This window comes from Maylandia zebra, linkage group LG16 (genome assembly GCF_041146795.1).
Source record: "Maylandia zebra isolate NMK-2024a linkage group LG16, Mzebra_GT3a, whole genome shotgun sequence".
NCBI lineage: Eukaryota > Metazoa > Chordata > Actinopteri > Cichliformes > Cichlidae > Maylandia > Maylandia zebra.
In genome coordinates, this window is record NC_135182.1 from 23,312,742 (window position 1) to 23,325,348 (window position 12,607).

The following is a 12,607-nucleotide window of genomic DNA, read 5'->3' on the forward strand; positions in this document are numbered from 1 at the left end:
TCTTCTTGCAGACTGTCCCCGTAACACCGTCTGGGATCCCGATCAGTGGCCGACCTTTCACTAGAACCTCACTGCTGGGCTTTGTAGGGCCAGTAAGTTCCTCTTTAGATTTCCTTTTAACCTTCCCTTGATTTAATGTCAGTCTTACAGCTTTACACAGGTACATTTTAACTGTCCTTTCAGATCTCTAGTACCTCTGTGACCGTTCTGGCAGCAAAAAATAAAAAATAATGATAATGGGTTTTTCTGCTTAATAGAACAGATATTAATATCTGTCAGAAATAATCAGCATGAAGCGCCACATGTAATATTATCAGTTTTACCATCTTGTTGCCTCTACTCTGGTTTGTGATTTTCTAAATTACTCAGGAAGACTCTCAATGGTTTGTGTTAGTGGTTGTTAGTCAACAGTGAGTTTAGTAACAAATATGCAAATGTTTTACTAACTAAACTAACTATTTGCAACATTAGATTGCCCAGTTAAAGGGTCCATCCAGTCAATGCGCAAAGACCAATCATCTCTGTAATTGTTGCAGGTATTTGTTCGTATTTTAATTTAATGTGCTCACAGAATTGAAGAAAACGGTCTCTGAGGCTATGGCATTTGATTTTAGTCTAAAAGATAAATTTTTCTTTTAGGATATTTCACTAAACTCCCTGTCGGCAGTTTATTTCTGAATTGGATTATTCAGCAGTTTCAAAAGAAAGAAAGAAACGTAAATCTCTTTATTTTGAAGGATTGCTTTTGTGTTTATAGACTTTCAAACCAGTGAAAGATGGAGCTGACCTGAGTTTATTTGTTAAAATCATGGAGATGATCATACCAGTGTCATTATCACTTGACAAATGGTGATGTTTTTTTAATTTCCAAGTTTAAAGCATAATTGTTTTCCCTTTGAGGACATGACAGCTCCTGGATGAAGAGTTTGATGATAGTTTATAAGACGTCTGTAAACCTTTTGAGGCATTCAGATTTCTTTGCACCAGGAGCTCGTGTGTTGTGCGGATCACCACATGAACTTTTGTGACTCTTTCCAGGACAGCCTTGTGTTTGTTGTGGGAAAGATGGATGGACTGATGGTCGTCAGTGGGCGGAGACATAACGCTGATGACGTAGTTGCCACAGCGCTGGCCGTGGAGCCCATGAAGTTTGTGTACAGGGGAAGGTAAAGGAGGAAGCGGCATGGAAATTATGAAAGTTTGCACTTCTTGTTGAGCAGGACAGCCAGTTTGTGACGGTGTTGCTTTGCTCCCCAGGATCGCAGTGTTTTCTGTGTCTGTACTGCACGACGAGAGGATCGTCGTGGTGGCAGAGCAGAGGCCAGACGCCTCAGAGGAAGACAGCTTCCAGTGGATGAGCCGTGTCCTCCAGGTCCTCAATATTTTTTGTTTTGATTTGGTTTATTTTTGAATTTACATGTTTATAAAATAATAAATGAATCTCAAACTTTACCAAAAAAAATATAAAGCAGGCACTGTAAAAGTCGTCACTTGACAGCTTTGTGTAACCTCGCTGTTTGTTTTCAGGCCATAGACAGCATCCATCAGGTTGGGGTGTACTGCCTGGCTCTGGTACCTGCTAACACGCTTCCTAAGGCTCCCCTCGGCGGCATCCATATATCTGAGACCAAGCAGCGCTTCCTGGAGGGTGCTTTACACCCCTGCAATGTCCTTATGTGCCCTCACACATGCGTCACTAACCTGCCCAAGCCGAGACAGAAACAGCCAGGTAGACCACAAGACACCTCACTCTGAGATCAAAAACACAACAATAATTATTCCAATATGTTTGCCTTAAAATGATTTTTGGTGCTAACTTCACTGAGATGTATGATGATGATGCTTTGGTTGTGCTGGACAGAGGTTGGTCCTGCTTCTATGATAGTGGGCAACCTGGTGGCAGGCAAGAGGATAGCACAAGCCTGCGGGAGAGACTTGGGACAGCTGGAGGACAATGACCAGGCACGTAAGGTAGATAGTCATCCTCATTTCATCCATGCCACACCTTTTCTCACACACTGCAGACACAGGTAAGGATCCACACCTGAGGGAGAAATCTGAGTCTAGATTTATGTGCTCTTCAGTTGGTTGGACAACCTCAGTCAGGAAATTGAACAGCACGGATGTTACAAAGACGAGTTGCCTGGATCCAGCCACTCTTACTAGATTGTATGATGTCATCTCAACAAGAACAAATTAAGTTGCTGAATTTCATGCAGATGCTACATGATTTAATTACGTTCACCATAGAAACATGGAATTATTTAGTTCAAATTACAAGTCTGGATCTTGTGCATGTAACAACCACCCAATTTCATTTTTTTGAGTCGACTCGCTAAATTCAGAAGATCACATTAGATGTCAAACCACAGGAAAATCACTGGGGTTACAAGAGGCAGACAACCACATCACGTGTATGCTGTTACTATTTCTTATGGTTTAACTTGTCAAGGACAACAACATAAAGCATCATCAAGCATAGCTTTCCTACTTTTGTTAAGACTGTATTGACAGATTAATGCCATGGTGGTTCGTGCTGTTGCCTCAGAGCAAGAAGATCCTGGGTTCAAATCCACAATGTGGCAAAGTTTGCAGTGGGTTCTCTCTGCGTATTCTGGTTTCCTCTACAGTTAAAAGTCATGCAGTTGTAAGGGTAGCTGGTTATTCTAAATTACCCAAATGTGTTGAAGTGCAAATGGTTGTTTGTCTCTGTATGATAGACTAGTGACCTGTCCAGTCTGTACCCTGCTCCTGTTACCCTATCACTTCCACAGCCCAGATAAAGATAAGAAGATGGGTGGATTGGAAGTTGCTGTAAAACAAATTTTTTTGTTGAACATTATGTAATATGAATACAACATGTACTACAGACATAAGTTACATTTCATTCATTCAACAAGATTATCATTGGTGTAAGAAACAAATATTTTACTAGTTCATGTGACAAGACTGACTTTTGATGTGCCAAAGTGTTTAAACAATATAAGATGAATTTAAATAAATTTAATTAGACTAACGTGGTGCAAACATGTTGATTGAACAAAAGTCAAATTAATTGAATGTTAATGTTAATATTATGTTAAACCTACACACATATATCGTGTTGACACAACACAACCAAGATGGATTAATATAACATGATTTGTTTAGATGGAATATAAGTGGCAAGATAAAATTACCTTCATCCAATGAATTATTTTTTTGAGTGTACATGCAACTGAGAGATGGCCTTCCCTTCTGCAAAAAACACAGGCATCACATAACTCAGATTGTTTTCCCATCATGCATTACACCTTTTTGCCTTTTGATCATCATCTGCACATGTGCTCTACCCCTTAAATGTTTCTTATTCATGTGCAAAAACAGCCTTGTCCCATTATGCAACAATATTTAACACCATTTATTAAGTGAGACAAGATATTTTTTGATTTATTGATTTATTGATTAACATTCAAATTCAAATCTCAGTGAAAACAGTGAAAAAAAAACAAAAAAAAAAACAAACAAACAGTGAAAACAGAACAAAAATCTACCATAAAGAAAGAAAGCATGAGACAAGGCTAATCAAAAGGTATTGGCTGAAGCATTTGCTTATTACGCCAACCCTTTTCACAAAATATCTTTTTGTATGCAGCTCCTGCACACAGGGCTTGAAGAAAATAATAAAACAAAGCAAAAACCAAACAAACAAACAAAGAAAAAAAAAAAAAAACAAAGAAAAAAAAAACTTTCCACCTTAGATAAGTAACTACATCAAAGCAAAAGAATCAAGAGGTTGTTTTTTTTTCTCCTTTTTGCTCTTTTCATTCTTGATTTCTATATTTTTCTATTACTCTATTTTTAAACATGTTTTTAAACAAGGAAAATGAACTACACCTTTTTAAATCACTGTCATAACTATTCCACAGGTTAACTCCTATTTCTGTGTGACACTTTGATATCTTTGTAGTTAATTTTGTGTTTTCTTCCTTTAGTTCCTCTACATTCAGGATGTGCTACAGTGGAGAGCTCAGGCCACTCCAGACCATCCTCTGTTTCTGGTTCTCAATGCTAAGGTATTGTCTGTACTGGGGTTTGACTTAAGAAAGATCAAATACGATCGATAGAAAGATCTCTAAATAGAATGTGGTTTTGAAGGTAGTAACACTGATGTGTTATTACAGTAAATTTCCTTGAAATTCAGTTTAAAACCTTTTTACAAAAAAGATTGTTGTCTCAGGTTTATCTGTTACCCTGATTCAGTTAAATTAAGTGAGTCATGAATAAAGATACTTCATTAAAGTGATGCAAAACTCCTGCAACTCAAGTTTTCATAAGAGGAAAGAAAAAAAGTTGTAATGCAAAGTTAGCTTGTTAGACATTTGTGGACTGATAAATCTTGATAATGGTGAATTAAATAAAGAGAACGGTGCAGATATATGTTACTCTTGTGCTTTCTCGTCAGGGCACAGTGTCCAGCTCAGCTTCCTGTCTGCAGCTGCACAAGCGAGCAGAGCGAGTGGCAGCAGCTCTGATGGGACGCCTGAACACTGGAGACCACGTAGCACTTGTCTATCCGCCAGGTAAAAAAACAAACATCTGCTGCCCTGTGCTTCTTGGCCTTTTAAAACATCCTCACTCCATTGGGTTTAAGAGAAAAAATATATATAAACAAACATTATGTGCAGGAATTGACCTGATTGCCACTTTCTACGGCTGCCTGTACGCTGGCTGTGTGCCGGTCACCGTCAGACCGCCGCATCCACAGAACCTGGCCACCACTCTGCCCACCGTCAAAATGATCGTTGAGGTAACACAGAGGCTGTTTGGGGACACATCAAGTGCTTATGGCAGTCAATGTGGATTGTATGCATTAAAAAATACATTAAAGTCAGTGATCTTCAGATGTATCTGTGCTCTGTTAGCGACGCTTTACTGTCTAATAGAAAACAGTGTGAACAGCAACACAACATATGTAGTTAGATTCTACTATCTGTGGTAAAGGTCAGCAAGTCAGTGTGCATCCTGACAACCCAAGCAATAACGAAGCTGCTGAAATCCAAAGAAGCTGCTGCTGCTGTGGACATCAAGAGCTGGCCCACCGTGCTGGACACTGGTAATTTATGTACACACTCAAATGCTTAATATCAATTTCTGCAGTGAACGTTCTCCTAATTCGCTCGTTCTTCATCCTACAGATGATCTCCCCAGGAAGAAGAGCCCCCAGATGTACAAGCCCCCAACCCCAGAGATGCTGGCTTACCTGGACTTCAGTGTGTCCACGACAGGCATCCTGGCAGGGGTCAAAGTATGTTGAAGGAACTGTCTGGTTCAGTAGATTCACATGTTGCCATCATATTGCCTCTTTTTGTTCCTGTTAATGCACACCCTGAAATGGAGGGGTAGGATGTTCCAGAGCTGGAACTGAAAACGCTTATGAAGTTCTAGGTGGGATCTTGGGACTACGAAGAGCTGTTGGTCCAGTGACCTAAGCAAATGACCTGAGACGACCACCACGTGAGAGTGATGGGGATAATCTGAGGCTAGCCCATTAAGGCACTCATGAATAAGATTTTACAATTAATCCTGTTACAAACAGATATCAAGTGTATCATTATCAGAAAAGGTGGCAAATGCTTATCTTTAGACATATATATCAGGAGACTAATTTCCCCCTTTAAAACCCCTTTTCCCAGGATGTTAGTACCTATCAGACATGTAACTAACTACAACAATCTACTCAAGAGGCAATAAAAAACATTTGATCTTTTGAAGGGTATATAAAGAAAGTAAGGTTTGAAGTCCTTGATTTTAAGCACTTTTCTTGCATTCAGTGTCAGGTCGCAGGACATTTTAACATTAGCTGTACCTCTTGTTCACACTTAATTTGGAAAAACTGGATTCAGATACTTGCCTATAAATGAAATGAACTACAAAAAAAAAACTATGAAGTCCTATTTGACAGATTTGCAAGTCTAATTAAAAAGAGGAACAAACGGCATGTTTGACTGGGTGAACTTCAGCACGTTCTGGAGTTATGATTGATTTTATGGGACAACAGTAAAGGCTTAAAAGGTTCTTAGTCTGCTGTGAAGTAATGAATCCCTGAATGTTACTGCAGCCCCCAGTCTTTTCTTTTTTTATATCATATTGTCTCTTCTAGATGTCTCATGCTGCCACCAGTGCCTTGTGTCGCTCCATTAAGCTGCAGTGTGAGCTCTACCCATCCCGGCAGATCGCCATCTGTCTGGACCCGTACTGCGGCCTGGGCTTTGCTCTCTGGTGCCTGTGCAGGTAGGGGCTCTCAACAAACGACCACCAGTAACATTTGAAAATCTGGACACAGATTATTATCTTTTCTTTCTGTGGATTCCTGTTTACTCTCTCGCCTGCATCTTCTTGTTTCAGTGTGTACTCGGGCCATCAGTCGATCCTGGTTCCACCGCTGGAGTTGGAGAGCAACGCATCTCTGTGGCTTGCAGCCGTCAGCCAGTACAAAGTGCGCGTCACGTTCTGCTCGTACTCAGTCATGGAGATGTGCACCAAAGGACTGGGTTCACAGACAGAAGCACTGCGGGTCAGTTTGTCTCTTCAGCTGTTGAACAGTGTCACTGAGGGGAAACAACAAACCACAGCGTTTTTCTTGCACAAAATTGAAGTGATTCTCTTCAAATAGTCCTTTTCCCTGCGGTGCTGTTGCACCAGCGCCATAATTATCAAGACAAAGTGAGGGTACTCAATGGTGAAGCACTTCACTGCTCCGTGTCTGCCTGCTGATTACTGTCTGCAGCACTTAAGACTGGTCTGTCTATGATCTAATAGATGCCTAATAAAAATAATTATTAATATTAGAACACAGAAACGATTTTTCTCCTTTTTTCTGCAAAGACCAAAATAATCTTATCACTCTCAAGTTCGTAGGTTTTGCTGATGCTGATCTTCTTTTCCCCCCATATCCAGCTGAGAAATGTGAACCTGTCCTGTGTGCGTACCTGCATGGTGGTAGCAGAGGAAAGGCCCCGCATAGCCCTCACTCAGTCCTTCTCGAAGATCTTCAAAGACCTGGGGCTTTCACCGAGAGCTGTGAGCACCACCTTCGGCTGCAGGGTGAACGTAGCGATCTGTTTGCAGGTAGGCCCACTGGTCAAGGAAAATTAGAAGCGAAAGGGGGAGGGCTGGGAAAAGTTCAGAATGAATGAATGTCAGTGTTTTAGAGCCAAAGCAGGCCATGAATCTGGGCAAAGATTCATGGCAAAGATGTTAATGAAATTCTTGTGCGGTGTCGGTTTGACAGCACTTCATAAAAGCATGAATGTTAGTGATGTTGAACTTGGAAAGTTTGTGGATGCTTGCATTAGCTGAGAAGAATAAAAGACAACAAGATGTAATTATTGATGTATCGATGTAAAGAAACTGAAAAAGTTAATTAGAATTCATCATAAATCCATCAAAAATTAAGATTCGATTAGGAAACTGCTACGCAGTCCAGTTGTTTTGTCTCTGCAGACAGCTTTGTTTATTTTATCTCTAACCGATGGATTTCATTTCCTCGTTTATTTAACTGGTTGGTTATTTTTTCTAGCTCCTGCAGTGCAGCTCTGTACACACCCTGAAACACAAGCCAAAACACTTTAACTGGAAAAAATGGGGCATTTAAAACTTTTTATTAAATAAAACTATTTTATTAGATAATTAAAGCGTGAAATACAAGACCTTGATTTACCAGCTCACTGCATGTTAAGGAAGAGTTTAGAAAGTGCAATGGTTCATCTTACATTTAGTTCCAGTTTATAAAAACTGTGAAATAAGTCGTGTTTTGACTTTGACTTTTGTCAGTTTTTGGTCTTGTTCTTTTGTTTTATAGTTTTATTTATTTTTTTCAGTCCCTGATGATTTGTGTGTGTGTCTGAGTGTGTATGAGAGTTGCCCACGTATCTGAATACATACACGTATATCTCTTTATTTATCTGTCCTGCCCTGTCCTGTCAGCCCAACAGGTTAGGGAAACTGGCTGAGCAGGTACTGTGTGATAAGAGTGGCTGTTTGCTCTGCTGCTTGGTCTGTTTCTGTGTTTTCACGTTTGTCATTTATTTTGCATGAAGTTTTGTCATGCTTAGCCACAGTTCACTATTTTTTTCAGCACTTAGCTCGTTTTTTTTCCTCTTCCCGATGAGCTTCAGCTTCTGTATCGCTATTTATTTCAGCCGAGTCCTGCTTCTATCAGCTGGCTCCTGATCATTGCTCTACAGCAGGTTTAGATACATGATCCACACATAATACAATGAGCTGGCTGCATGAACTCTGCTGCGACTCAGTAAATTAGGGTATAATCAGTAGAGTTTATGTCATACTTTCATACTTCAATCCACAATATTATACAAACTAACAGGGCATAATTGTTTGTGTGTCTTTTTATTCAGTTTTTAGGATATATAAATGTTTTTCAGCTTTTTGAACATATTTAAAATTTACCATATTTTGTTTTTATCTTGTTTTCAGTATATAGACTAATGAATTACTTATGTATGTTCTGAGGAACCTTTATGTTGCCCACAGGTGGTCGTTCGGGTAGACGTGCTCTGCTTAGTAAACTGAATCCTGCTTTCTGTGTTTGGCTGTGACTCACAGACCTCGGTGCAGCGACTCATTGCTGGCTTGTGCTCTGGCTGTAGACTGGCAAAGCGAGTGATGGAAAACATAATTTGTTGTGACCAGTCTCACAGCAGTAATGATGACAAATCCCACACAAAGGGATCTATATCTGACAGCTGTAATCAGCACTTGAAAAATGAATCACTTAGAATTCAGCTGCACTGAAGTACTTTGATTTTTAATCAAAATAAATGATGTTTAGACTTTGTTGAGTCATTTTTTATAAGCATTATTATTTAGAATTTAAATAAATGTTCCAGGTTTTCCCACAGAGCAGGTGATGGAGGTATTTGTGTTTACATGGCCCAGGTTTTGCCAGAGTCCTAACTATCGCAGCCTGGCTGGTTGGCTTTTGGCTGCCCCTTGCTTTGTCAGCAGTAGTTTCATAATCAGCTTCCAAACCCCACTCCACTTAAGCAACATGCAGCGTTAATGCCACAGCTGTAGCACGTAGGTTATTGGCTCATATCTGGATCTGCTTGTTTCTTTCTTTTTTCCCCAGGGTACAGCTGGACCAGATCCAACCACAGTTTATGTGGACATGAGAGCACTACGGCACGATAGGTGGGAACACTGTGACAGTATGCATTCATATACATGCATTTAAAACATGACCCGACTTTGAACTAATTAGTACTCAAAGTTTTTTTCTTTCCTTTATTTACGTGTCATATTTACAAAAACAGTGGATATGACGTTGCTCACTTTGTCTTTTCAGGGTTCGCCTGGTTGAGAGAGGGTCACCGCACAGCCTGCCACTGATGGAGTCTGGAAAGGTACGGCCTAATTTAAAACTAAGAACTGAAACACAGCAACATAGTGTGTAACGCTGCTGCTTCCAGGGCTTTTTTTGTTAATTTGAGTCCTGGCTGTCTGCTGCTGTAGATCCTCCCTGGAGTAAAAGTCATCATTGCAAACACGGAGACTAAAGGACCCTTGGGAGACTCCCATCTAGGAGAGGTGAGTTGGTTTTTAAGAGAGCAGAGCTGTCAGTCAGTCAGTCACTCTTTTGTGTGCTTAAAGGGAACCTGTCGTGCTTGTTTCCATCTCCAGATTTGGATTTGGATGATTCACAGTTTAAAAGAATCGATATTTATCTTATACTAGACCTTGTTGAAGTCCCTCAGTCCATCCACTCTCTAAGGCAACCTCTAGACAATAAGAAAAACCACTTATTATTCAGTCCCCTTTAAAGCAGGTTACAGTCGCTTTCTGCAATAACCTAAAAACATCTTAGAGTTAAGGTGTTTTGTTTTTTTGTTTTTAGCAGCAGAATTCATTCAGCACAGTAGAAGCAAATAATAATAATAATAATAATAATAATAATGGATTGGATTTTATATAGCGCTTTTCAAGGCACCCAAAGCGCTTTACAATACCATTATTCATTCACTCTCACATTCACACACTGGTGGAGGCAAGCTACAGTTGTAGCCACAGCTGCCCTGGGGCAGACTGACAGAAGCGAGGCTGCCATATCGCGCCATCGGCCCCTCTGGCCAACACCAGTAGGCAAGTAGGGTAAAGTGTCTTGCCCAGGGACACAACGACCAGGACAGAGAGCCCAGGGATCGAACGGGCGACCTTCCGGTTACAGATGCGATTCCCAACCCCCCTGAGCCACAGTACATATCAGTGCTGCTTTTTAAAACATCTTGCTGAAATTTGTGTAAAAGCTACACAAAGTGACCTTTTAGGCTGAACAGCAGTTCAATGTTAATGTGATTAATTTACTTGGCTCTTGGTTTTTTTGGAACAAGTTTGCAGGGTTCTTTCAGCTTCTCCCTTATTTGAATGTAACAGTCACCAATTGTAACTAATATGTGTATCAGATCTGGGTGAGCAGTCCCCACAATGCCACAGGATACTACACAGTTTATGGGGAGGAGGCGCTGCATGCTGACCACTTCAACACCAAGCTGAGCTTCGGGGACACTCAGACAGTCTGGGCAAGGACCGGCTACCTGGGCTTCCTGCGGCGCACTGAGCTGACCGATGCCAGTGGAGGTGAGTGACCAATGCTTAGTCTAACTTAAAGTCTGCAATCTTTCCACGGAAAGCTAATTTAAGTATTTTCTAGTATCAAAACGTAAACTGAACAGTCTGACTGTGGGTGTTTGTGTGTCTCAGAGCGTCACGATGCCCTCTATGTGGTGGGCTCTCTTGATGAGACTCTGGAGCTGAGGGGGATGAGGTATCACCCAATTGACATCGAGACCTCTGTTATCCGTTCTCACAAGAGCATAGCTGAATGGTGAGAAACCTACAACACCTTTAGTCGCTAGTTGTCAATATGACAACAGAGATTTATTTACTTGATCAATTTTAAAAATGACGAAGAAATATGAATTCTACATGACTTCTCTGTATTTACTTTCATCCGCCATCCTCCTCCTCCTCTCTCCAGTGCGGTGTTCACATGGACCAACCTGCTCGTGGTGGTTGTAGAACTGGAGGGATCTGAGCAGGAGGCCCTCGACCTGGTGGCCCTGGTCACCAATGTGGTCCTGGAGGAGCACTACCTCATCGTAGGGGTGGTGGTGGTGGTAGACCCCGGCGTCATCCCCATCAACTCCAGAGGGGAGAAACAACGCATGCACCTCAGAGATGGATTCCTGGCTGACCAGCTGGATCCAATATATGTGGCTTACAACATGTGAGGAGCTAATTGTGGCAGGGTTGACCCCCACTACCCTATGTGGCTTTATGACACTACAGGAGACAGCAGGACAAGCATCTACAGGGGCTTGTAGCAGTTGCAGGCTCGATCTCTGGATGGCTTCGGTTGTGCAAAAGCGATCTGCCCGCTTTTTTTTTTTTTCTACTCGTGCAGGAAAAATGTGAAAGAAACATGGATGCAAAACTTGGACACAAACCTCAAGCCTGTTTCTCTCAATTTCTGGTCTCAGCAAATAACTTTTTAAAGGGCATTCTTGTGTTATTGAAGTGAGTTTTGTATGTATGACAAAACCTCATCTAAACCCAGGACACCTGAGAGCGGCAGAGCAGGTGGTTACGGTATGATACAGCGGTGTGCCATTGACATAATTTATTTTGTCAATCTCAAAAATGTTGAATGTTAACTGTGTTTGCCAAACACTTGTGCCATAGAAGAGAACTGATGCCAGTACCCAAACCCTGACTCGAATGACCTCCGACACGTTTCATGTTCAGCCTCCTGCACCATTACTGGTCCAATGCTTTTCACGGGATTTGCCGCTACACCTGTAGGAGCAGCTGCACCCTGAAATGAACCCCAGATTTTTATTCTGCAGCTCAGTACAGATCAAGTTATCGCAACAATAAAGAAGCACACAGCAGCGGCGTCCGAGGAGAAGGAGGAGCAGTTCGTGTTATTTTCTTTTTCGCTCATTTGTGCTTTAGTTTGTAGTGCCAGTAGCTTCCACATAATGCTGTGGTAACTCAGTCTCATCGTTTTCTAATTCTGAAATGTGTAACAGAGTTTTATGTGAACAAAAATGCAATATGAGTGATGTGAAAGATGAATGACTGCATACAGTAAGTGCCGATCAGTCGAAGAATAACGTGCTAAACGATAAAAGCCTTAAGTATTTTTTTCAGACGTCTGTTCCAGGCCCAGCTGGAGTTTATCAGCTGTTGGATATGGGGGGGGGGGGGGGGGGGTAAATATGCAGATGGAGGTTAGAAATAGCAAATTTCGCTCTTATCGTACCCAAAGGTTTGCATCTTTTTGGCTAAGATAAATATACTTGATCCTAACATCAGCCATTACAAACACACACTCATTCATTCCATAAATATTTTAATGTGCGTCCCTGTCAGCTGTGTCGAGTGTGTGTTTTATAGCAAAAGACTGGAAGAAGTGGGTGTGGCTTTTGTTGCAGAATGTCAGACTCATTTTGAGTGACTGAAAGTTGTTGGGTTACATTTGTCATTAAGGCAAGTGTCTAATATGCTCATAACACCCTGACCTCCCATCGTATCATGTCAACTT

The 12,607-nt window shown here is 41.2% G+C and overlaps 1 protein-coding gene across 6 annotated transcripts in view; it reads left to right on the forward strand.

Moving 5' to 3' along the window:
- Window positions 1-12,267, forward strand: part of dip2a (disco-interacting protein 2 homolog A) — a 90,121-nt gene extending 77,854 nt beyond the window's left edge. For 3 of the 6 annotated variants that reach the window (XM_004555473.6, XM_004555476.6, XM_076875115.1), the window contains 20 exons: window positions 12-92; window positions 1,039-1,166; window positions 1,258-1,372; window positions 1,528-1,729; window positions 1,862-1,971; window positions 3,975-4,055; window positions 4,445-4,562; window positions 4,668-4,789; window positions 4,984-5,095; window positions 5,178-5,287; window positions 6,143-6,273; window positions 6,388-6,556; window positions 6,940-7,110; window positions 7,969-7,998; window positions 9,134-9,195; window positions 9,350-9,407; window positions 9,517-9,591; window positions 10,464-10,638; window positions 10,762-10,885; window positions 11,039-12,267. In XM_004555473.6, the coding sequence (XP_004555530.1) occupies window positions 12-92; window positions 1,039-1,166; window positions 1,258-1,372; window positions 1,528-1,729; window positions 1,862-1,971; window positions 3,975-4,055; window positions 4,445-4,562; window positions 4,668-4,789; window positions 4,984-5,095; window positions 5,178-5,287; window positions 6,143-6,273; window positions 6,388-6,556; window positions 6,940-7,110; window positions 7,969-7,998; window positions 9,134-9,195; window positions 9,350-9,407; window positions 9,517-9,591; window positions 10,464-10,638; window positions 10,762-10,885; window positions 11,039-11,291 (2,427 nt within the window). In that variant the 3' untranslated portion in view covers window positions 11,292-12,267. The remainder of the gene's footprint in view (window positions 1-11; window positions 93-1,038; window positions 1,167-1,257; window positions 1,373-1,527; window positions 1,730-1,861; window positions 1,972-3,974; window positions 4,056-4,444; window positions 4,563-4,667; window positions 4,790-4,983; window positions 5,096-5,177; window positions 5,288-6,142; window positions 6,274-6,387; window positions 6,557-6,939; window positions 7,111-7,968; window positions 7,999-9,133; window positions 9,196-9,349; window positions 9,408-9,516; window positions 9,592-10,463; window positions 10,639-10,761; window positions 10,886-11,038) is intronic. The other 3 variants (XM_004555475.6, XM_004555477.6, XM_004555474.6) reach the window with 2 other exon arrangements.
- Window positions 12,268-12,607: the final 340 nt, after the last annotated feature.